Source organism: Perissodus microlepis, chromosome 11 (genome assembly GCF_051167445.1).
Source record: "Perissodus microlepis isolate ML-2025 ecotype Zambia chromosome 11, ASM5116744v1, whole genome shotgun sequence".
NCBI lineage: Eukaryota > Metazoa > Chordata > Actinopteri > Cichliformes > Cichlidae > Perissodus > Perissodus microlepis.
The window spans coordinates 266,775-293,856 of NC_140471.1; the positions used below are offsets into that span (position 1 = coordinate 266,775).

General features: G+C 39.4%; 2 protein-coding genes across 2 annotated transcripts in view; one reads left to right on the forward strand and one right to left on the reverse strand.

Moving 5' to 3' along the window:
* The window catches only part of LOC146376991 (protein NLRC3-like), a 414,853-nt gene that overhangs the window by 243,264 nt on the left and 144,507 nt on the right, over positions 1 to 27,082 (forward strand). The window lies entirely within an intron of this gene.
* Positions 21,823 to 27,082, reverse strand: part of LOC146376997 (protein NLRC3-like) — a 38,128-nt gene continuing 32,868 nt past the window's right edge. Inside the window, exons 11-12 of the mRNA XM_084944981.1 lie at positions 25,307 to 25,353; positions 21,823 to 25,158 (exon numbers count right to left, since the gene is read on the reverse strand). Of these exons, the coding sequence (XP_084801107.1) occupies positions 24,626 to 25,158; positions 25,307 to 25,353 (580 nt within the window). The 3' untranslated portion in view covers positions 21,823 to 24,625. The remainder of the gene's footprint in view (positions 25,159 to 25,306; positions 25,354 to 27,082) is intronic.

Sequence of the window (27,082 nt, forward strand, 5' to 3'; positions counted from 1 at the left end):
ATCAGCAGTTTTCTGAAACACCAAACTGAGGTACTGTTAATGCTGATGTATAGTGACACAGTTACAGGGGTGATTAATCCTTTTGACTTTTTGTCTTTAAATTTATCAATAAAACAGCTGCAGCTTTCACTGACAGCACATGTGGTACTTTAACCTTTGTACTGTTTTCTTCAGTTAATTTTGGAGTTACTACAAAGATTGAAGATATAGGATGATCTGTCTGCTGTCACTGGGTGGTGCTGAGGTCCAAATCTGAGGACAGCTCCTGTAATCACAAACAGAACAGAATCATCACAAACTGAAATATAAAGTTTATCTCTCAAATCTGAAATAGAGCTGATCCTTCTCCGTCCTCACACACTCGGGATCTGAAGTTGTTCAGTCTACAGTTCTGCCAACAGCTGTTTATTTTTTTTATTTGTTTTAAAGGCCTTACTAACACATTTTCTAATATCATGTTTACCTTTGAGTTGTTGATGCTTTATAAATGGACATCTGCAAAGATGAGATGATGGAGCAGGTTTCAGTCGAGGTTCAGTCTGCTGCTGCATCCTGGTCACAACATACAGAGGTGTTATCAGCTCAGTATTGAACAAGAAATATTAATGTTTCAAATTATTTGTCCTAAAGGATGCAAGCTGTACAGAGTACTGCACATGTGACTTTGTGAACATAATTCATTAAAAATAATTTGGACAGTTTTTTAACCTGAATATTTGTAACAAACTCAGTAAAAAAAAAAAAAAAAAGCTAAAAAAATAATCAGGGGAAAAATGTAACATTTTAACTTAAGCTGAAAAGCGGAAGTAGTTGGTTTCAGTACATAAGTATCGGGCTTTGCTATTTAATCCATAGCTATTGACTAATGAGGGGAATTTAAAAGTTGGCGTTAATGTCCTTCCACATGTGGAAAGCGACAGAAAACATGCTGCTGTTTGCACATATTTAATAATCAGCTCTGCACAGGAGCAGAAGCAGAGTCCAGCCTGTTGCTCTTACAGTATAATACTCATAATAAAAGTACAGTAACCGTGGTTAGTCACTGAGCAGCCCGGTGCGTTTCTCTTGATTTCTTTAGTCAGGGTAAATTCATTCACCTGCACGGGTTAGCTAAACGAACTTTACAAAACAAGTTTCCCCGACAGCCGAGTGCTCATTTTAGCTAGCTAGGTCCTTAGGTAGCTAGCTAAGGACCTAAATTACGGATTAGCTTACAAACACATTTAACTTACCAAAAATAATGCGGTGGGGCCTCAGGTCCTCCTGTCCGGTAGTCCAATTTACTGAAGAACACCTCAGGCTGTCACTTTGAAATAGTCGGTAATGTAAACGCTGGACCTCTCGGCATCAGTCATTCCCGAACAGACACGTGCGAGATTGTCCGTGACCGCAGCCGCGTAGTCAGTGTTTTCTCCAGTCATTGGTCAGCATTATAATATATGCAAATACATGCGGGTCGGAATCCCCGCCCCCCAGCACGCCCCCGTACGCCAAAACAGTGCCAGCAGAGTGAAACTGAAAAATGGTTTGAAACCGAAAAGTGGATTGAAACCGAAAAATGGATTGAAACCGAAAAAAAAAACCGAAAAAAAAAATTGTAAGCGAAAACCAAAAAATTACAGTTTCAATTAATTGTTTTTCACTTTCAATTTTTTTTTCGGTTTCAATACAAGATTTTTCAGTACATTTATTTCAGTTACAATATTTTTTTTCGGTTTCAATATTTTTTTCGGTTTCGTTTCAAGGTGGCATCATTCTGATTCCATATGCTTCTCTGTCTCTCTTCTCTTCTCTGAAATGTCTATAAGCTGTTTGAGTGATGTTGAAGTCATGTTAAAGTAACACAATGACTGCTTTTTTAGTGAAACGTTGTGTTTGGTATGCTAGCCCTAACAACCTAAGCGCTAACGCCTAGCCTACCTCCTATAGGCCCAGTGTGAAATTGATATGGTTCATTTGATTGTTTAATACAGTTATTGTGTTGTATTTGGTTCATTTGGTGTGTTAGTGTTTCTGAGTCTCTTAGGGAAGCTGAAGTTTGTTCTCCTCTTCACAAATCAGTCAGTTAAAACGGCCTCATTCTTTAGGTTGTAAGGTAATGAGCCGCCATTCTAGAACCACTGATTAGCTGCTGAAGCAGCAGGGTCCGCAACTTCAAAGGAGCCAAAGAGTCACGTGCCTGTGCGGGTGTGTGTTTGTGTTGTGGGTTAATTAACAGAAGGGAGAGAGAGTGAGGATAAAACACATAATATAAGAATAATAACAAGAAGTTTTTTTTTAATTAATTAATTTTAGTTTTTTAGTTAAATTTTAAGAACTGTTTAACAAACACTTGTTTGTGCAGGTTGTTTTTTTAACTATATCCTACACCTGCAGCTCTGTTTAACTTCTCACTTTGTGAAAAATTAATGAAATCTAAAAAAGGCCACCTTCAAATAAATAAAATGCAGCAGTGCACCATTAATATTATAAATATGATATGTAGATATTTAAAACAACAGCATATTAAATGATACTGTGTGCAGATAATATTTTTAGGAAGCAGAATTTGAATGCAGACCAACTCAAATGTTGAAGCCTACAAATATAACACCCAAGCTTTCATTTATGATTGTTCATGCTTTGAAATTGTGATGTCAGAATTTGATAAAGTGTGCAGTGCTAGGTGTAGCAAATCATTGCTTATTAAATCTACTGTGTTATCTAATAGCACCAAAATAATAGAGCTATCACATAACTGAGAAACGTGTGTGGCTTATTACAAATGGATGAAACCACATTTTACCTTAATGAAGACAGTAATCTTTAATAAGGTGTAGAAAAAAGAAGTGAGTTGTTTGTTGCTGTGGTAAACAAAGAAGTGTACTGAATCTTTTGGACTGCACAGAGTGATGCAGTATTGACTGTGATGCTGATTTGAGTTGTCTCATTCTATATTTTTGTGCTTTGTTTTTTGTTACACAGAATGAAAGAGATCTTTGGTTTTGCCTTTGCTGGTAAGTAAAGAGTGATTGTAACTGAAGCAGTATGAACCTGGCATTGCGTAGCACATTTGACGACTTACATACAGTAGTTTGACTTTTTGTGATATGTTTCCATTTACTGATTGGCGAAAACACAGGATTTGTGACCAGTAGCAGCAAAGCCCCTACACAGGGCCTCTGACTGTCCCTGAAAATGTCCCTGAAGTTTAATACCCGATTTATGTATGATTTAAATTTTTTATGGCTTATTGAATCCAAACATAGTTAAATTTCAGATGTCTTTATACAGTTGTTCATTTTCTCCTTATGTTTGTGGATTTAAGTAGCAGACAAAACAATGAAAGTGTTTTAGGGGAGTCAGTATAAGCGGCTGCTCAAACACTTAAGAGCTGCACAGGTATTGATTTATATTGTCTCTCAAATTCTGCTGTTGTATTACATTAAAGTCAGAACACTGTAGAAGTATTTTGCCTGACTCGGTATAAGTAATAGCTTTAACAACAATAAAAACGAAGAGAACCAGAGGTGTGAGTGGACATTCTTAGGTAAATTACAGCCAGTGTGTCTAATTAGTTTATTACTTATTTAGTGAATATAATGTGTTTTACAATTAAATAGAAATGTTGCCAAAAAGGGACATTGCAAAATACATAAATATTCCTAGGAATGGGTACAATGAAAGGACTTTTTAGTGTAATATTTTAAGACATTTCATTTTAATCACAAAACATTCTGCACCTCTGTTATTGTAACATGTCAATATTTACATGTATTTTAGGATTTGCATATTCATATCAGACTAACAAAACATGATGAGGTTTTCTGTTGCTTCTGATTTCAAGAATTACTTTTGTGGGATTATAATATACCATGTTATACCCCTAATTAAAGATTGTGAATTATTATGTAGTTTTAGTTTGCATTATTCTCCTGAATTAGAAGAAGGTGATAACTATTACATTTATTAAACTGATTTGCATTACATTAGACTGCTGAGCATTAGACTGCTGCTGATTTATTGTGGATGAATGATATTGTTTTATGATGCATTATACTGCTGAGTTATAAGAAATACTGTTCACAGAAACTCATCGCCTTATTTGTCTGATTAGAAGAGAACAGAACATACTGGAGAGGTTTTCTGCTCCATCTCAGCAGGAGCAGATAAACAGGGAGCCAAGGTCGTAGCTTAGGCGCCGTGTGAGAGAAAGAATGTGAATGTTTAGGCTTTTATGATTAGGTGGGGGCCACTAGAGGCTATAAGAGTTTGATCAATGCTCCACCATTTTGAGATCTGATGCTGTCTGCATACGGTGTCCATCTCCCACGCGTGTGATCATTAAAATCATCGTTTGACTCAACCCGGCCGGACCAGTGTTGTTATTTTGGTTTTCCTCTTGTATCCATCTCCAATATTTTGAATCCGTAACAGTTTGGGGGCTCGTCCTGTGGTATTGGGGTGGAAGTTGGAGGTTTGGACGGTCCGAGGTTGTCGAGTGGACAGGCACGAGCCAGTGGTCTGACGTGAGTGGGCATAAGCCGGCTTATCCAAAGGTAAGGCACTACCTGTTGAATTATTTCCAAAGTGTGCCAAATTGGACATGAAAAAATTAAAGTCTACTCACTGAAATTACTGGTTAAGGTCTGTTTTGATTTTGGTGAAAAAATCTCATCAGAATTGAAGCTGAAGTAATGATAATGAAAAGTTGAAAGTGACAGTACTGAGGATTTAAAGCAGTTGGACTGCTGAGAGAAGTTAAAGCAGTATTTAATGTTTTTAACCTGAAAGGACATTAAAAGTTTTGGTTTTTCACACTTTATTAGCACTGACCTGTTGTAGAAAATATTGGAGCCACAAGGCTTCTGTGTAGGAAATATTTGGTATATCCTGCACTTGTGCCAGCAAATATTGGCGCCTATTCTTTGCATTTCTGTAGTAATAATGCTTTTATTACACTTGCTATAGCCATGTGAGACCCTGCAATTCTCCTCTTTAGACTACAGTAAACTTAAAAAAGCTTAAAGTAATTGAGGATTTTACTAGTTAAATTGTGTCCCAGTAAATTTAATTGTTTGAAAAGGCTCAACAGTCTGAATCATCAAAGAGTGATCTGATGAATTGTTTCCTTTCTCTAGACTGCTGATCTGATCGTCTCAAGTCTGGTAAGTAAAGGTTTTTCTGAGGTGCAGTGCTGGGAAATGTTTCTCATTGTAGGAGATTCAGTGTAGTGCTGTGAGTCAGCACAGCTATTGGTGATCATCAAAAGTCATCAAATCCTAGAAAAGTCTGTGTAAACATTTCCAGACCTACAGAGGTCGGTAGGTTATTGTAGCAGCGCATCTTTTTTCACATTAGAGCAGCTCATGAACAGCAGTTTAGGTGCAATTAAGTCTTCAAGTAGGGCCTTGTGGATTTCAAAAGCTTCTTTCCCTTCATTAAATTAAGTCACTGTCTGAAAACTGCTCTTTGAATTAGTCTTTTAATTAAAGATTTTGTTGATGACTGGAAAAAATCTAAAGCACAGATACAGCACTCATTTCTGTATTTTATGATTAAATGATCTATAAAGAAATTATCATCATACTACATTTTTAATTAGGCCTTTAAATCGGCCATTATAAGTACGTCCTAGATTTAGTGGAGTGCTGTAATGCTCCAACAATCCATCAAGCGCTGCAGCTTTGTAGCTTTCCAAAGTCATACTAAAACATTTTGACAGATGTTTGAGCCCCGTGCACCACATAAAATTGGGTTGAGGTCAGTAAGCACAGCCAGAATTTATACATAAGGTAAACTGTTGATTTTTGAGAAAACTAAAGGATTTTAAGTGTGACTTATAGTCCGAAAAATACTGGAAAGCCATGTTTATTGGAAATATGCCTAATTCCAGTCCCTTTTTGTCTTACAGGTGACCTGCTGCAGAAAACCCTCTCCCTCTATTGTTGACAAGCAATTCTGTCTGTCCTATCACTCTCCCTCTCCCTGCTCCATCTTTTTTGACAAGCCATTCTATCTTCTATCATTTCTCTGCCATGAGCTCTAACTAATTTGACAAGCTTGAACCTGAGTTGACAAGAAATCTAAGTTTGACAAGAAATCTAAGTTTTTGGAACGAGTAGAAACTACTTACACAGCCCTACATTTGTCATTTTAATTTTGCATTACACTTTGGAATAAACATTGATTGGCTGTTTGGCTTACAGGTGCAATTACTTTGATAAATTATATAAAATATACACCTCTTAAAGGTTTATTTGTAATAAGACAATCTGGTTATTTTGTAATATATACATTCAGACTGCTGTATTTACATAAATATTAAATTAGATTCAAATACATTTTTCAAGTCTGTTTCATTGACTATAACATTTGACTACAAGTTTAAACTATTATTATTTAAGGACAAACCCTATTTTGTCACTCAGTGTAAGTATTCAGTTACAATTGTCATCTAGAGGCTGCCCTGAGAACCCAGACTTCCTGTTTCCTGACTGCTGCAGAACATCCAGCTGAAGAATCCTCATCGCCTGTCATCTGATCACCATCACAGCTCCTTATATTTGCTTTAAATTTTAGATATCTGAAAGATTTACACAAAGTCTACTTCAAAGCTAAGAGTTTTATTATAGCCTGTTGATTGTTGAGATTTATTCTGCATATTACTTTACAGAAGTATAGACCTATTCATTAACCAGTCTGGTTAAAAAAATAGAAGTAATAATATACAGTTTTTGAAAAAGCTACAATAAAACTGTTTTTAAAGAACTTTCAATAACTTTTATATTGAGTTTGTATTTAAGTCAGCCTTTTACATCAATTACATAGTTATAAGAACACTTTACCATTTGTATAGTTTTACATTTATCTATTTAATAGAAACTTGAGGAGTCATTCGTTTTTCAGTGTTTACAGGTTGAGTTTTGTTTACATTTGTGTATAAATACATATAAGGTCCAGTTTGTACTTGCACAAAATGCCAAGGAAAGGTCAAAGGTCGCAGTCCCAGAAGCTTAGATGGCAAAAGGAGAAGGAACAGGTAAATGTTTCTCAGACCGGTGAGCAGGTAAAGGTGTCTGTTACAAGTATTCCCAGTCCAGAAGTGCAGCTCAGCATTCAGACAGCCGCAGTGTCTTATGCAGATGTGGTAAAGAGAGGTGTTTGCTCATCATCTGTGCCAAATGCTAAAGTACAGCAGGTAATCCAGACTAAACCCCAGGTAACTCTGCAAACGCAGCATGATGGAGAAGCTCCAGGACCGTCTCATGTACAGGTTACAAACAGTGAAAGTCGTGCACGAGTGAGTAGCATCTGTGCATTCCGAAGCCAGGCCTCTGCTAAGTATGGAAAGTACTGGAATCAGCAATGCATGGCGAACAGTTTGGTTTTCCTCTCATTCTTACACAAGGATGAATTCATTACCAGAGCAGATCTTAACCGTGTGTTGGACAAAGGCCATGCCGTGTATTCAGATGCCAGAAAGAGGTTTGTGAACAGTGTGTTTCTAGCCTGTGATGAGCTTCCCACAGTGGTCACCAGCCGCAGACACGAGTATCAAGTGGACATGTCTCAGTTTGCTTGTTATGGCACATTTGATGGTACAGATCATCTTCCGAGCCTTGAACAGGGACTACAGCGTTTGGCTTCAGAGTTTCGCTACGCTTTGCTAGTCATGGGAGGAACAGTCATCGCAGTTTGCAGGCTGACTTCAGGTGAATACGCATACTTTGACCCTCACCCACATAAGTCTACAGGAATGCCATTGTCGCTAGGTGTAAGTGGTGGAATTGCAGTTGTGTTAAAATTCACACGTCTCAACGACATGATTGACAGGATCAAACGTTCGTACCGAATGTTTAGCATCGCACCAACCTGCACTTATGAGCTACAGCCCATCGAGTTTCACAGTGAAAACGCTGCTGACCAAAGAAATGCTGATGAAAACAGACAAACAGCTATAACTGTTCCAGCACCAGCTTTAAATGAACCTGAATTTGAAACCCCAAAATCCACTGAGCAGACACAGAAAACTGTGACCAACACTTTAGCTACTGAAGTGATGTCATCCAGAGTGGATTATTCAAATGAGCCAGCTGCTGAGCTGAACAATCGTCCTTCTGATTATTTAGAAATAGAAACCTCTGCATCTTCTGTAAGAGACACTCAGGTAACAAAAGATTCTGTTCCTCAGAATGATTTAAACACTGCCTCCTGTTTAACTAAGACAACAGAGGAACTCTCACATAAACTGTTGAAGCATACTAAACAGCAAAGGAGAAAGATTAGGAGATGACTATTGGTCCAAGAAAAACTACCACAGAGAAAGGAAAATCAGAAAAAGAAAGAAAGACAGATGTACACTTTTGATGAAAGCTTTAAGGCAAAGAAAAAAGATTCTAGTGGAAAGTCTCATGATTCTGATCACAGTAAGAAAAAGAGTGTGTGCAAAAATAATCTGTATAAACTCAATGCTACATATAGAGAGAAACAGAGAGAACATTTTAGAAAAATCTATAGAGATGGTGCTAAAATTAGAGAGAGAAAAAGAGAACGTGTCATAAGGATGTATAAAGAAGATTCTTTATTCAGAGAAAAGCAGAAGGAACGTATAACAAGAACATATAGAGAATCTCCCATTTTCCGAGAAAAGCAGAAGGAACATATAACAAGAACATATAGAGAATCTCCCATTTTTTGAGAAAAGCAGAAGGAACGTATGAGAAAAACATATAAAGAATCTTATAGACAATCTCCTATGTTCAAAGAACAGCAGAAGGAACGTATAAGAAGAAATTACAGAACTTGTGCTGGATTCAGAGAGAAACATAAAGCTTACATGAGGTCATATGTATATAATGTATATAAAGAAAGTGTAGAATTTAGACAGAAAAAACAATGTTACATCACTAAACGTTATGGAGAAGAGAGACAATTTCAGCAGCATCACAAGGACAATATGAGAGAACGAATGAGAGTAAAATATTGGAACAGTTTTTCTTTTAGACAGATGCATAACATTAGATGTGCAATGAACATAAAAAGAAAATATCGCCAGATGCATCAACAAGCTGAAAGTTTACAGTGTCATCCAGAGAACAGTTTAATGAATGAGGCCATATCTCATTTCAGATCAAACATTAAGTCAGCACCATCTTATGTTTGTACTGTTTGTCTAAAAGCTTCTTTTCCTAATCAGGTGAAAATCTGCAAAAGAGAAAATTACTCAAAACACCAAACTGTAGCTCAGCAGTGTCTAACTGGTAAATTTGTTCATGTGTGTGATGAAGCATGTAATGATCACTGCAGCTTTCCTGTTGAGAGAAAGAAAGAGTATATCTGTCACACGTGTCACAGTTCCCTCAAAAGTGGATGCATGCCAAGGCTTGCTGCTGTTAACGGTTTAGAACTGCAGGATATTCCAGCTGAACTGTGTGATCTCAACATTCTGGAGAGACATCTGATTGCCAAATGCATACCATTTGCTAAGATTATTCCACTTCCAAAGGACAGACAAAGACTCATACGTGGTAATGTGGTGTGTGTACCATCTGAAGTCCAACAAACAGTTGACTGTTTACCGAGGCTCAGAAGCCAATCACAGATAATTAGGATCAAGCTTAAAAGACGACTGTGCTACAAAGGCCATCAGCTGTTCCAGACTGTCACCTGGTCTAAACTAATTCAAGCCCTGCGTAAACTGAAACAAATTCATCCACAGTACACAGATGTTGTTATCAGAGATGATGCATTGCTTTGTGATCCAACGTTACCTGATGATGACAGCAGTGATGAAGCTAGCATGGGAAGTGATGATTATAATGAAGCAGATTTAATGGAAATTGACAACTATGAAAAAGATGCCCTTTTGGGTGGAACCGAGTCTGAAATAGATCAAGATATTAATATGGTATCCTGTGATGAACAACCAGAGGAACAAAATCCAGAGGAACCAGAAAGTGATTTGAACAATGGAGGTTTTGCTCTAAAAAGTTGTCTGCAGCCTGTTGACATTTGTGGGATTATAATATTACCTTATGCCATGTTATACCCCTAATTAAAGATTGTGAATTATTATGTAGTTTTAGTTTGCATTATTCTCCTGAATTAGAAGATGGTGATAACTATTACATTTGTTAAACTGATTTGCATTACATTAGGCTGCTGATTTATTGTGAATGAATGATATTGTTTTATGATGCATTATACTGCTGAGTTATAAGAAATACTGTTCGCAGAAAGTCATCGCCTTATTTGTCTGATTAGAAGAGAACAGAACATACTGGAGTTTTCTGCCCCATCTCAGCAGGAGCAGATAAACAGGGAGCCAAGGTCGTAGCTTAGGCGCCGTGTGAGAGAAAGAATGTGAATGTTTAGGCTTTTATGATTAGGTGGGGGCCACTAGAGGCTATAAGAGTTTGATCAATGCTCCACCATTTTGAGATCTGATGCTGTCTGCGTACAGTGTCCATCTCCCACGCGTGTAGATTAAAATCATCGTTTGACTCAACCCGGCCGGACCAGTGTTGTTATTTTGGTTTTCCTCTTGTATCCATCTCCAATATTTTGAATCCGTAATACTGTACAACTCAAAATATAATGAGGATGTCTCAACGCTGTTTCTCAATAATATTAAAAACCTAAAAACTATTGTTGTGGAAGATAGAAGTCACTGTGACAGCCCTCTGACTGTGGAGGAAGTTTGTAATCCTATTTCTGCACTTAAGGCCAACAAATCTCCCGGCACAGATGGTTTAACTGCAGAGTTTTATAAATCATTTTCTAATCTCCTGGCTCCGTTCTTACTGCAGCTTTTCATAGGAAGTATAGAGAATAACATCCTCCCTCCTACTCTTACTCAGGGTCTCATAACACTTATTCCAAAGCCAAACAAAGACTTACTTCTTATTGATAATTGGAGACCCATCTGTCTGCTCAATAATGACTATGAGATTGTAGCTTTAGTACTTGCTAACAGAATGAAAGAGTTCTTGGATACAATTATCGATGAGACACAATCAGGCTTTATGAGAAACAGACACCTTTCTAAGAACATGAGACTGGTTTTAGATCTACTTGATTACTCTGATTTGGTATCTGACAATAGCTTCATTCTCTTCCTGGATTTTTAAAAGGCTTTTGATACAATTGAACATCAATTTATTTTCCACTCTTTGGAAAAATTTGGCATTTTTCTGTAAAGCTATCAAAACCTTGTACACGAATGGCAATAGCTCAATTAAAATGATTAAGACTCCACCCCGAGATTTGACCTGTTATACAAGGAATCACCACAGCTGATAAGGAGCTCATCATCAGCCAGCTAGCTGATGACACCACACTCTTCTTGAAGAATGCAAATCAAATCCGTCCAGCCCTTAGTGTTATTAGTGATTTCTCTGAGGCATCTGGTTTATGTCTAAATCTAAAAAAAATGTGAATTACTAGCAATTAAAGGCTGCACTGCAAATGCTATCTGTAACATTTCTGTTAAACAAGAAGTCACATACCCAGGACTGTTAATATCCAAAGACCAAAAGTCAAGATGCTCGTCAAACTTCACTCCGATTATACAAAAAACACAAAAAAGGTTCAACCAGTGGCTGCAAAGGGATTTATCTCTGAAAGGTAGAGTTTTAATTACTAAAGCTGAAGGGATATCCCGACTGGCATATGCTGCTCTCTCCTTACATCTGGATAAGAAAATTAGCAAAGACATCGACCGCATGCTCTTTAATTTTATATGGAAAAAAAACATAAGCAGGTCCTCTTAGTGTGGACCCTCATTTATAAACACAACTTCTCACCACACATATAACTCATCTGGAACAACAGAGATATTTTATTTCAAAATAAATCACTTTTCCTGGAAACTTGGGTCCAAAATGGGATCCTATTGGTGGCTCAGCTGGTTAATAAAGAGGGAGTACTACTTACTTACAACAAATTCCTTACACTATATAATTTTCCCGTCAGTGTTGGGGAATTCTCAATGGTGCTTGGTGCCACACCCTCAGGGACTTTAATGTTATATAAAAACACTGACAGTTCAATATCTGCCTCAGTCACTCTCCCTGATCCAGCTGAGTCAGCAGTGGGAAAAATCTGCTTTTCACAGGAACTTGGTAACAGCAATAAGAGAATACGTAGTTTATTCCAAGAAGATATCATGTCTCTCCCATATATATAATATCTTACTGGAACCGACATGTTCCAGATATCACCTGGAAGACAGTCTGGATGATCCCATAAATATCTAATTGTGAACAAGGTGAAGGAAATCTCATATAAAATTCTTCATAAATGTTACCCAGCCAGTCACTATATGGTAACATTTAAAAGAGACATAAATACTAATTGAACTTTCTGTGGGGATCATCCAGAAACTGTGGCACATCTTTTTTGGTTCCTCTACAGAGATTCTGGAAGAATTTAGCAGTTTTGTTATTGTCCATATTTTAAGGGAGTTTTCTTTACGATGGGAAAATGTTTTATTCTTTTTCTTTAAGTTCCCCAGGAAGAATGATAAATGTTTTTTTATAAAAAAAATTGTTAATACTTTTAGCTATTTTTTTATCCATAAATGTAAGTTTATTAATAAAACACCATATTTCTGCCTTTTTATAAGGATATGGAATTGTACATACAATCAATTTCAGACTCAACCAACAAAAAGCCTCTCAGAACAATATTTATATGTTGATTTTTTTCGCCTACTCATATCATAATTTTTTTACCCCTGGTTCTGTATGTTCATGTTCTGTTCTTTTGTAAACTTCATCTGTTTGTATGTTGTACACTCATTGTGTTTCAATAAAGTTCAATTAAAAAAAAGTACGTTCTAAATGAAGCTTCAGACGTCACTGATCACGTGACTCTGGCCAAACGAATCAAGCCTCGACACAGTGCTTCTGAAGCAGCGTGTTGGTCTTTCTGACACACGCACCGGAGCGTCAGCTTCAAGCGGACCATCACTACCTCTCACATCTAAAGGTAAGTGTCAAGGTAACTTTGAACTGAGTTCAGTCAATCTCGAGTTTTTCGAAGTTTTCTGAGTGAAGTTTTCTGTTGCTCTCTGTGAGAGAAGAGCGTTAAAGGCGAGGCTCTCCAGAGTCCAGCAAAACAGGAAACCACAGCTGGGTGTGTGTAAGTGTGCAAACGAATAGAATGCATCGTGGTGGGGGGGCATCACGGGCATTGGCAAGAAAAAAAATAAAATATTTGGTCGTACCCATGCTTCCCCGACGTCATGCCAGCACATATTGGGAAATTCGTAGGCACCGATCGGTTTTCTATCACCCATTTGCTGGGAGCAAGGGCGCCCTCCGTTTGCGAGGTGCGCCTGCTGCTTGCGGCACAGGGAGGAGAGGGCGGGGCAGCGGGGGAGTCTCTGGCTGGCTGGAGCGGCATCTAATAACCAATTCGCAAAATAAAACAAAATAAAAACAAAACAACAAACAGATATTATGATACAGACTTATAATTTGCACCGATGTTTTTTCGAAATTCGATAAGCCAAAAGTGAGCGCGAGAGCCCTCGGTGCGCCTGCTCGCTGCTGAAGTCAAAATAAACTTTATTGTCATCTCCGCTACATACAGTCCAGTATATAGAGAGACGAGACGACGAGGCTTCAGTTACAGCAGTGCAAGTAAACAAACAATAAATATAAGAAGAGTAATGTTACTGATTCAAATTTGAGGTGAGAGACAAACGACTGCAAAGTCCCAGTAAGGTGCGTCAAAACAAGGATTTTATTGAAACACATATGGGGGGAAGTCGAGCACGATCACTCAAACAGCATCGATCTTCCCCGAACAATAGTTGGGGTGTGACATTTATACATATGATGACCAACAATATGCGTCACCCCAGATGAAAAACAACATGCATGTTCCAGTAATTCTATCTCAGGAGATATTCTAAAAAAGAACAGTTCCTTCCTATGTTCCTCCACCGCCTGCCAAATGTTTCCTGTTATTACACTCTTCTGGGCTTATCAGAACTAAACTGTCACGTATGCAGGTACACAACATTTGCAGTCAGTTTACTCAGGCAGACTATGTGTCTGTGTTATTAACCTTAGTGCATGACCTCCCTCCACGTCATCTGTTACCAGGCAAACATCAATAGCACAGGGCACACGGCCTTTATTTCATCTCTTAAACAACATGTATAATATGTGTTAAATTGTACTGTAAGGATATAGGCAATTCTTTCAACTTGAACTTTGCTCCATAGATCAGTCGAACTCGCGTCGGCTGTAGCTTCAAACCATTAATTAACTTCAACTCTTTAATAAGCACAAAAAGGCAATATATGTGTGTATAAGATTATAATGTAATTATACTAACACCTGAAATACAGACTTTAATATAACACCAACAGTTTCAATAAATGTGTCAATGAAATGATAATAATGATAAATCATAAGTGATGCAACAGTAATAATAATGACTATGAATAGTAACATTAAATTAATATTTCATCCCGACAGTAAGAAAATAAATATACACTTTAGGACTCGGGGTAAAGGATCAATAACAATTTAAAATTTATAATTTACAGTTTGATGATTTAAAGTCTCACACAAGCCGTCGAAAGGGGAGGGGGGCATGCTGCTTCCAAATAGAGCACATTTCATTCATAATGATGTAAATCCAAGCCCATCATGTATTCACGATCTGAATACTGGGTTGTGTGAAATCCCAGAAATAAACCTTAGACAAAGTGAATCTATGAACTAAGGTGTAGGTCTGTTAGGTTAATTGTGGTGATCCTCGGGTTGGGGGATTTGTGTTTGTACTGGAGTGCAAAATTAAAACCAATGGACGGTGGACAACAAAAGTAGCCATCAGGTGCTCAGTTTAGAAAAAATAGAAAAGAAGAGAAACGAGCAACAGATCCAGGTAAGCAGACGTGTGATTGGATAATGGCAGGTCATCCTGAAACAATCAGACTAAACTCCAAACAATACATTATGTTACAGATTTTAATATTAATTAGTCATTGTTAATTGTTGATTTGTCCTTTTCTCATTGTGTGATGAATTATGATGACTGTTTGGTAGCTGTTATTGTCTCTCTCTCTCTCTCTCTTCATGTGTGTGTGTGTTTCTCTGGTGAAACAACAGTTTTGTGTTAATGTACAATCCTTAATATGTTTTGTGTGTGTGTGTGTAAAGTTCCACAATACACGTGGAACTTTACACACACACATTTGTTTGTTTTTTTTGTCTGTTTTTGTATCTTGCAAATAAACCTTTAAAATAAATTACATTTTATTATGTATTTATTTTTGGCCTACATCAGTAAGAAATGCCAAATTATATACACAAAGTTATAGGAATCACCACTCCTGTTATTCATGATGATTTCAATAACATCACATAATAACATGTAACATCCTGTAAGCACAGTCTGCCTGTGTCTTTTCTCTGGAAATGAACATTTTCAGCCAATATAGGTAATACATCAACATGGCTGCCGTGGCTCAGTTAGGAATATTTATAATGTCATTTCCAAAACTTGCATATGATCTGCAATTTGTAGCAGATCTACTGACTGTCACAGCAGCTGGAGCAGTCTCAAATGCAGGTCAGTCCACTACTGCCACCTGTGGCCAAGTGTCATAGCTACTGCTGGATGAACTCGTGACACATCTGCACCTGTTTCTATGAACACATTGAGCAGAGTCTGAGTGGCTGCACTTACACTGGTGCATTCAAACATATTGAAAGATGCCAGCAATGTGGATTATCAAGACTCAAACCAACCATTAAGCAAAGACAGCAGGGATCACTTGTTTCTGTTTGTTATACAGCCAGATTTACTCGTGACACACATGTGCAGGTGGCTTTATCACCTATTCTGAATTTGTTTCAAGCACAATACATTTGTTACACATGTTGGGATATTGTATTTGTTTTAAATGTTATATACCTATGTGGTATGTGACTTTTGTTGCCATGACGCCAGGTCTCTCTTGGAAATGAGATTTTTAATCTCAATGAGATTTTTTTTGACCTGGATAAATAAAGGACTAATTTGTAACTTTCAGTGTTTTCTGGTCTTCCAAAAGAAAAAAAACCTTCAACTACATGACATGCAATTGTGTATTTGTTTTCACCTTATCATACACTTGAAGTTTTACAAATCACCACTTCTTTAGTTAATATCATTTCAGTCTCAGACAATCTCGTTTCTCTTACAGAGATTGAATGCACCTTCTGCGGATGGCGGTACCACACAGTGTGCGTGGACTTCCCCTGCACAGAAGGCAACTACAAATGCTGTGAATGCTAAATAAACAGAAACAAATGATCCCTGTTGTCTTTGCTTAATGATTGCTTTTAGTCTTGACAATCCACATTGCTGGCATTGCATCTTTCAATGCCAGCAATGGCAGGTATCAGTGCTCAAACCTTTTGTGTTTGTTTCCAACAAGTTGCCCACCTCGGGAAACCAAAATGTGTTCTTTTACTTGTCAGATGAACATATGAGACACTCTTCAGTGCAGTGTGGAGCCTAACAAAGATCTGTTTTGTGTCCCAGCTGATCAGCAGGAGGAGAAGAGTCTGACGGAGCAGCAGAGGAACATTTTCAGCTACTTGGACTCAGCTCAGCCATTACAGAGGAAACAAAGAGCTCAACACAGAAGGTGACAGACAGAGCAGGACCATATGACCACAAATATTTATCACCATATACATTTGAAAATTTGCGTTAACGATGTAGCTGACGATATAATTGACACAAGACAAAATACTTTACAGCTCCACAACTTTATTAAAAAACCCATCAATGTATTTTCACTTAAACAAGCAGCTGTTGTTTATGTGCATTAAAGTTATATAAAAATGTAACAGTGCAAATGCAAATTCCTCGCTGACAGTTTAACCAAAAGGCTTTTCCAGTGGAAACTGGCCGACATATCCTCAGCATAACCATGTATAATATCCACAACACTTAAGAAGAGGTTATACAGTCGTGGCCAAAAGTTTTGAGAATTGCATAAATATTGGAACCTGGAGAAGTTGCTGCTTAAGTTTTTATAATAGCATGCGGGCGATCGTGGCTCAAGAGTTGGGCGTTCGCCTTGTAATCGGAAGGTTGCCGGTTCGAGCCCCGGCTTGGACAGTCTCGGTCGTTGTGTCCTTGGGCAAGACACTTCACCCGTTGCCTACTGGTGGTGGTCAGAGGGCCTGGTGGCGCCAGTGTCCGGCAGCCTCGCCTCTGTCAGTGCGCCCCAGGGTGGCTGTGGCTACAATGTAGCTTGCCATCACCAGTGTGTGAATGTGTGTGTGACTGGGTGGATGACTGGACATGTAAAGCACTTTGGGGTCCTTAGGGACTAGTAAAGCGCTATATAAATACAGGCCATTTACCATTTTATTTTTTTTACCATTTTGCATGCACTCCAGAATGTTATGAGGAGTGATCAGATGAATTGCATCGTCCTTCTTTGCCATGAAAATGAACTTAATCCCCAAAAACCCTTACCACTGCATTTCATTGCTGTCATCAAAGGACCTGCTGAGACCATTTCAGTAATCGTCTTCTTAACTCAGGTGAGAATGTTGACGAGCACGAGGCTGGAGATCATCATGGCTGTATCCCGATTCAGGTTCTGCAGCTTTAAAGTACGCAGCCTCAACAGTCCTCAAGGGCCGCGTACTCAAAGACCGCTAAGGCCGGAAGTGCGAGGCTTGTAGGCTCGTGAAATGGGACAGTTTAACCTCCATCATGCTGCCCAGGTTGCCTAGCAACCATGATACTAACAGCTGGAAAGGTTTCATGCAGCTTTGTTTGACAGAAATGAAGGAGAACATATTTAGTTCATTTGTTTCTACATGAGCTCTGTGTGATTTGATAAGTATCTGAGGCTGAGACCACGGGACTGTAAAACATGATTGTTGGGCTTCATTTCTGTACTGAACAGTCATTTAAGATTAGCTGGTAAATAACAATTAGCTGATGTTGTTCATGAGACTAAAGTCATCTCACTTTGGTAATGTAAATATAATATGGCCAATATTATAGTTATTATATTAATCACTTCACTCAAAGACAAGTATCTGTGACAGTGTATATATAGATGTATCATATATAAGAGACAAATGTTGTTTGTTTAATATGTTGGTACTAAATTTGGCTCAATGCTTACATATATGTGTAAAAAGCAAATGTACGAGCTGTGATAACTGTGTCTGATAGAATGAAGAGTAGACTGATATATGAAATATTCCTTTATTGGGTGAGAAAATCAGACCATGTCATAACTGCTTTAAGTCATACAGAATAGATATCAGAGCCTTAAACAGGCTGACTTCTGCTAAATGGGTCAAACTGGGCAGAAAGTCTACAAACACATAACATCCTTATAGAATATGATGTAACACTATAGATCAACTTAGCTCAGAATATATAAAGCATATAAACAATTACAGCAATATGATGCAACAAACACAGCAGTGCTACTGATCCAAAATACTCAAAGCTTCATAGAACTGAAACAAACATTTATTTTAGCTCCATTCTGCTGCTGATACATACTTTAGGTTTCTGAACATTAAACTTGTTGCTGCCTTTCATAGTGTGTAACTTGAAGGCCCTGAGTACTTTCTCCCACACTGAAAACACTGGAATGATCAAATTATTTGAACATTACCTAATAAGACTGATTCAGGACAGACAGTTATGTTAAACTTTCCTAGCAGTCCTTCACAAACAGGGAACAGTCTGTCTATTCTCTCCATCTGTCAGCTGCTGCTGGCTCTTCCTCCTCCTCTTCCTCACACACTGCTGAGTTTGTCCTGGTGGATCATCAGGGGTGCAAAGCCTCACAGATGATGTGCAGCAGTGGGTCCCTCAGTCTGTCCTCACTCTGGACACTTGCAGTCGTCACACATGGAAATCAAATGTGTGATAAGCTGCAGGATTCAAACACAAGTGTAACTTATAAACACATGTTCATACTTTTATTCCACAATCAGAGAGAAAGAAACAGAGAGAGAGTGCAGGACAGACAGACAGGTGACAGTCTCAGGTGTACACACTGCTACACAACAGCACCAGAGAAGGAGGATTTAGTGTTTGTGTTATTACGAAACAAGAAGAGTTCCCAGATGGTCCAGTGGACACATGTGTGACTGCTGTGATTAAAGCATCTTTCTTTCAGCTTAACGAGTGAACCGTCAGCTCGTTCAAACACACGTTAAAGTCCGTTTGGCTCGACACCACCGAACAGAGGCAGCAATATAACATAGCTAACATTAACAGTGCAGTGAATCCTGCTTGTGCCGTGATATTCAGGACTGCAAACCGAGCAGCATCACTGACTCTCAGCTTGTTGTGTTTGTGGATATATGACTGACTTTAATTATCCATGAAATCATCACATCTCTGTTAGATTAAGGTCGACTATTGAACGGCGTATATTTTAAAGGCTTTAAAACCAAGTTAACGCTGAAAGTACAAACATCACTAATGTCATATAACTCTGCTGACAAGGCATAGCTATGGCTATGAAATGCTCTTTGTGTATCACTTCTTCATTATGAAAGATGTCATTGATGCACTAGTAATGTCTCATCTGGAGTATTGTTCAATCACTTGGTCAGCAGCTAATAAGACAGATCTTAACAGACTTCAGTTAGTCCAGAATAAGACGTCCAGATTAGTGTGAAGATGTTCATACTATACTAATATTGATAAAATGCGTAATAAACTTTCTTGGCTTCCTGTACAGGCTAAAATATTCTATGGCTTACTTGTAGTTATAAAGAAAGCAATTCTGTTAAACACACCACATTTATTCTGCTCAGCTGCAGTATCCAGATGAAATACATCATCATATTACACAGTTTTCAACAAGCTGCAATTTAGTAAATGCTCGAGTTAAAAGTAACGTTTTGTAAAACTGTTACATTTAGAGCAACTTTTAAGTGGAATAAATTGCCTTAAAAAATTAGAGGATTATTCCAAACTTCAATGAACACTTAAAAGCCGATTTACAGAGCTTTTAGTTGTTGTAAATATTGTAAGACATGATTTGTTTTTGAAATTTGTGTAATGTGCCTCAATGTTATTGATATTATTATTATTATTATTATTATTGATTGCTTATATTTTAACAATTGTGAAACCTCACTGTGGATGTAAGAGTGAAATTATGTGGATATCTTGAATCCACTTTATTGTGTAATATTTTATGTGAGTATTTGACGGAAGACGAGCAACATCTGTTGTGGAAGCTAATGGGCTTTCTTTTGAATAAACAAACATAGGATTTATTATCACTGAATAATTATGTATAAATCTATACAAATTATAGAAATATGTAATAGGAAACAACAAAATAATCTAAATTATAAAATAGTGTGTGTGTGTGTGTGTGTGTGTGTGTGTGTGTGTGTGTGTATGTGTGTGTGTGTACAATCAGGAGGGATGGGCATGATTTTAGTGTTTGAACAGTCATGAATTATCTTTAACACCAGGTTGGATGTAATGTGTTAGAACTACCAGCAGGTGGGGATAAGAGACCTTTAAGGTGTTTGGTGCCACGCTCCACCTTCAGGTTTAAAACTAGTGTTAATGGAGAGAGTTTGAAGGTTCAGTTTGTTCCACGACTGCATTTCACTCACTGCCTCTGTTTGTATCTTTGTCACTGCAGGACCAACATGGAGCCAGAAGTCAGCGCTCTCAGGAGGCCGACAAACCTCACAGAAGAAAGGGAGAGAAAAAACACACCTGTGACGAGTGTGGGAAGGGTTTTACTGTGAGGGCTTCACTAAAACAGCATCAGGTCATCCACACTGGAGAGAGACCGTTCAGCTGTGACATGTGTGGAAAGTCTTTTTCCTTGAAGGATTCTCTAAAAACACACCAACTCATCCACAGTGGAGTTAAAGCGTACAGCTGTGATCAGTGTGGCAGAGCTTTTACTCACAGTAGCAGCTTACAGAAGCATCTAGTTACCCACTCTGGAATTAAGGCATACAGCTGTGACATCTGTGGAAAAACTTTCAGCCAGAGAGGGAGCCGAAATACACACCTACGCATTCACACCAGACATGATGTGTACTGCTGTGAACAGTGTGGCAAATACTTTGCAACAGACGCACACTTACAACAACACATGTTGTTGTTGTTGAAGAGAAACATTAAAAAGGTTCCCAACCCAAGGACCAATGGTGTCAAAAGCATTGATGAAGAGCTTAGTGGGGACAATGTCTTAGGGGCTTGTAGGTGGCTTCATTTTGTCCACCAGGGCTGCTATTTCAATATATATTTTGCAGTTGTAAAAGTTGACCAGGAGTACAAAGGGAGTGCCTGACTCGGAGAACAAGAAAGCTTTGGGGAGATTTCAGCATTGATTTCTTTAATCATGTCAACAAAATATCGGAGGAGTTTACTACTATCTACTTTAGAGTGTACATCTAAAGGTACCACATCTGGGGAGACAATATCACTAATTTTGTCAAAAAGAAACTTGGGATTTCTCTTGTTTTTTGATATGAGTCTAGAAAAATATTTGATCTAACAGTTTTCATTTGTCATTTAAGGAGTTTGGTTTCCTTCCATAGTCGTCCCGTTTTGCGGCATATTCTCCTTAAGTTTAAGATAGACTCTTTTATCCAAGGGCATGTCTTCTTTTGTAAAGCCGAGCTTGTTTTAATAGCTGTAAACAGCTTTTACAGCTTTGATATTCTTTGACACTAGATATCAGGTGAAGGGATTAAATGTAAAGGTTTCTATGTCCCATTTACACTAACCAGTATGTGAGATAGTCAGACTCAAATGTCAAGGAAGGTGGTGGGAAGCAGACTACGCAGAGATTTCAGGTTTCCAAAGATGAGCAATTTATTTACAGTGAATTTAATTTAATGTGAAACTTCCCCCAAATCAACTGTATTAACAAAACTCAACAGAACATGGATCTGGTAACACAGCTCACCTCTCCTCTCTCTTGAATCTGGTAGAGACTGGCTTTAAATAGGGCCATCAATTTCCCTCCAATTGCCCAGCCAGTACCACTCACTCAAACTGAGGGATCTAAAACTCTACACAGATGATCTAAAACACAAAACCTCTTCACACTTATAATATGCACATTTACACAACTAAATGGCAGTATTGATGACAAGAAACACAAGCTTTCTGAAACACAAGCTTCAGAAAGCTTCATGTGGTCATCAAGGAACCAACCAGGAAATATCTGCTGTGTGTAAAAACAGCAACACAAGAATCCAGAATGAAGACAAGAAACTCAAAGCTCACAAAACAGGTGGAGCTAATTTTGTGACGTGTTTCTGTAAAAACACCACAGAAGTGAATCATCAAAGTTTCCATGTGAGCTGATGATGCTGCTGCAGAGTTTCTGTGAACCTCCTGTGACCCCGCCTCCTCATACAGAGACATCTTATTGCTCTTCAAACTGCATCACGTGGACACATGTGATTGTGTGTTGTAGTATTGATCCCAATGCTGGTATTAGTCCTGGATCAATAACACTGGATGGATGCGTTCAGCATGGAGCCCCTGAGCTGTGTTACAGACAAACATGGAAACTGACAGGTCTGTGTCATTCACAGTCTGTAACACTTCTAAACAACAGAGGCTGACCCAAGTGCCTCAGAGCCAGGCACGCTCACATCACAGCTCTCTAAATAAGCCAGTTTCAAAATAAGAGCTGAAAGCTGAGTTTGGTTGTGTAGCTTATTATTGTGGAGACTAACATTCAGTGATCATGTGTTCAGACTCATAATGATCACTCTCATAAATCCTGATCTTTGTATTTACTGTGTGTTGGATCAATAACTGAGATTCATGGTATCACACAGCTGTGCTGCTGCTGCTGGTGATGTCAGCACATCTGGAACAATACGAGGTATCTGCTACCAGACTGAGCAGGACCTGAGACCTGTGGACTGTTTAAAGCTGTCCCTCCACAGCTCACTCAGACCTGATCCACACCTCAGTGATATTCTCTGACTTCCTCAGTAGAGACAGAAACCATTCAGATCTGGGACGATCAGCTGACTGATGATGTCACACAGACTGTGTTTTTCAGGAGCAGTGATTCTGATGTGAGCCTGCTAGCTGACAGCAGACCTGATGAAACCACATGTTCACATCTGTGAGGACAGACTGGACTCTTTGACTGCACCTTGGTTCTCCTCAGAGGTCTGTACAGGAGCATGTCCACCCCCACTGAAGATCTCAGTCACTGTGAAACATAGAAACCTGCTTGTGTGGCCTCTGCCTCACATGTAGATACAGCTACAGGTTTCTCTGTCAGTCAGACTGAAACAGTGTCCTGATGCTGCATCATTCAGCTCTGTGCCCCAGTCAGCATCACTGGGAGCTACCAGTGTCAGTGTTTCTGCCCTTTTCCTGTAACACTACACTCAGCACAGGCTCAGCTGGTATCCAGTGTTGGACTTTGGCTTCAGCTGCTGTGATAGATCCTCTAACATAGATCAGCTCTGCTACATGTTGTTAGATAAGTGCAGCTGCTGTCATGTCCTGATGTTTCTCTGGGTCAGCAGCTTCTCCATCAGAGGTTCACATGGAGCTGATCCAGTATCTCCAGTAACTGTGTTCTGTGCCTCACTGGTTCATCCTTCTGTCTGTGTGACGTCAGTCAGATGTTGAAGTTCAACTCTGTGATCTTCACTGTGTCACAGAGTTCAGTGAGTCCCGTTATTCACAGTATCAATCAGATCATCAGAGAACAGCTGATCAGCAATCAGTGGTGCCAACAGCGCCTCCTGTGGTGAGAGGATGCAATAATGCAATGTAGCATTTTTACACTGAACACTTGCAGTCATGGAAACTGTCTGTTGGATCTGTGTGACGTTGCTTTCTTGTGTTGCTTTCTTGGTTAGAGTTCCTCACAAATGTCCAGATGATTCTTCTAATGAGGCGTCGACCATGTTTTCAGTTCTTTGGAAGAAAACGTCGCCCTTTGCCTTCCTTACTTTTCTTTGACTTCTTCAAATGCAGCTGAACTCCAGCTGGTATTTTCTTGGACTTTGCAGCAGTTTCTGGTCATCAGTTCATTCCTGCAAACCTCTGAAGCTGAACAACAATGATGCTGCATTGCTGGCTGATCCCAAAAGGTTGATTCTGTTCATCTGGACGTTTTCAGAAACGTTTGCTCACTGATCAGGTGACTTCTTCAGTCTCAGCTGACTGCAGCTTTACAACCTTACAAACAGCACATTTGCACAATGACTGAAAGCAGCAGCAGCAGCACCTGATATATATGATACTAATATAATACAGATACATATATAACCCATACTAATGATGAAGGAACTGAGCTCACAGTCCATCATTCATTCAGTGAACTACTCAGTTTATTTTGGGCCTCAGAAATGCTCACTCTGTTTGTACATCACTGTCAGCAATAGACTCATTCTGCTGTGTGGACAGGAACACATGTGACATCACTTCCTGTTTGTTTGTGACTGAAGAGGAAGAAGTTTACAAGGAATCATTTAGAAGAGTTTCAAACATCAACTGATTGAATCCATGAATCTGAAAACGTGTTTGTGAGTGAAAGAGACAGACATGTACAGACTGAACTATCTGTTCAACAGTCAGAGTGTTTCTCTAACAGGAGACACTCTTTACACTCCACTCAGCACAGGGACACTGAGGAACCAGGATAGAACGTAAACCCAGGATAAAGAGTTTGAGTGAATGTGGTGTTGAAGGTGTGGAGGTGGATCAGAGTGTCAGAGGAGACTCTGTAGAAGGACAGAGTGCCAGCAGGACAGTCCACATACACTGCTGCTCTGTTAGAGACAGAGGAGGAGGAGGAGGAGGAGGAGGAGATGGATGTTTTTATCTTATTGTGACAGACAGACTGAGGACCATTATCATAGCAAAACAGACTCCAGGACTGATCATTGTATCCAAACAAACAGTCACTGTCTCCTTTCCTTCTAATGCTTCTGTAACTCACTGATATAAAAACGCCTCCTCTCCACTCGACCTCCCAGTAACAGCGACCAGTCAGACCATTTCTACACAGCAGCTGACGAACATCAAATCTGTCTGGATGATCAGGATATGACTGAACCTCCTCCACACGTGTCACCTTCCTGTTGTTGTCAGACAGTTGGAGGTTTGTGTTCACTGTGTTTGTGTCGATTGTGAGTTGACAGGAATCTGATGGAGAGAACAAACACAATCCAGCTGCAGTTATTGATCCATCATCTGTTCATTGATTGACACTTTGATGATGACTCCTGACATGATGAAGATGGTTGAATGTGTGCTGCTTTGTTTTCATGAATCCCATTAAAAACACACTTACACTTCCTCAGACCTGGTCTCAACCATCGGACTCCAGCAGGCTCCACCCTGAAAGGAGGAGGGGGGTCAGAGCAGCACAGTCAGCATGCACACATGGACATTACATGGCTCTCACACACACTGTTACACACTGAGCTCAAAGCTCGGCTCCACTGTTTTATTCAAAGAAATCTACATTTATTTATCAGCACATTTAAAAACAGGTTGAGCCAAAGTGCTGCACAGAGTAGAGAGAAAATAGGAAACATACACAGTAATTACTATAAAGACTCGTCAGGACTGAAAGCTACAGAGTACAAATGTGTTTCCAACCGGCTTTTAAAAATGTCGAGTGTTGGTGACGACCTGATGTGAAGGGCGACTGTTCCAGAGTTTGGCTGCAGCCATCGATAAAGCTCACCTCTGTTTCTACGTCTAGTTCTGGTCAGAAGCTACTTATCTGCAGACCTGAGGGCTCCACTTGGATTATTTTGTTAAAGAGAGATAAGATGGAGCCAATCCATTCAGAGATTTAAAGACAAACAACCAGATCTGGAAGTGGATTCTACCACGTACTGGTAACCAGTGGAAGAAGCTGGAAAAAGCTGGTGATGGGTCGTCTAGCACAGACCCACCGCTGGAACCAGACAATTCATGAGGGAGAGAACTGTGACAGCGCCGTTCCTTCACTTGACCTCAGTCGCTCTCGTCTGCTCCCTCGTAACACTGCTCTTTATTGAGGTTACATGAATATGCACGAGTTCATTAACATATGACGTCTTACGCAGGTATGAACAAAGAGTACCAGTCTGTGCATAGTGTAGGTGTGTGTGTGTGTGTGTGTGTGTTCCAGATGTGACCCTGTGACCCCAAAGCTGGTGCTAAGAGTCCAGTGGTCCCCCTAACAAAGGGCTCTTATACTTAACCAGACACAGAGTAGGTGTCCTCCTACACCAGGGGTCTCAAACTCGCGGCCCGCGGGCCAATTGCGGCCCGCAGGACGATAGTTTTTGGCCCCACCTTAATATGAAAATGTAATGTTAGTTTGATAATGTATGACACTTTACAGTGTTGTGTGCGGAGCTGAATTAACCCACCAATCAGGGTGGGATGTGGATCTCAGGGGACACCAGCCGGGCTTGATGCAAGCAGGGAAACATTTCTCAATGAGTGAAAGTGACAGCAGCGTTGCCCTGGAGTGTTTCTTTCTTTTCTGTGCCTGGCTGGCTTCCTCCTTTCTATTGGGCAAACGCCGACATTCGCCCCAGCGCGCTGCGTTCACAACACTTCAAAAAAAGTTGTTTTTTAAGCTGCTGCCCAGCGGGACATTATACGTATATAGATTCATACACACGTCAGTGGGATTTAAAGTTATTTTTTCACAGAGAGAGATCTCATATTAACTCTCACAGTGATGCGTAGGCGGCGGGATAAAAGAAAAGTCATGAACTCAATGCAGCCCAATTTAGTCTGCAGTCACATAGCGACACCTGTTCATCGGCAACAACAGTCCCCGGTAACCCGGACTGATTATAGGGTCGCACCGTAATTTGTGGCTCGATGTTTTTATTTGCATCAGCCCGTTTGCATTGCAGCAAACATGAACATTACATATATTTCAATATAATGTAAAAGCAGTCAAAACAACATCAGAAACAGGTGATGTTATTTGTTATATGTCACGGTGTCATTTCCGCTTCTTTCTCCTGTAACAACAGCCCGGCGCCGTGAGCAGTCGCCTTTTTTGCGCTCGCTATCCCTGTACTTTCTACCATCTGCAAACGCCACGGTGTTCGTG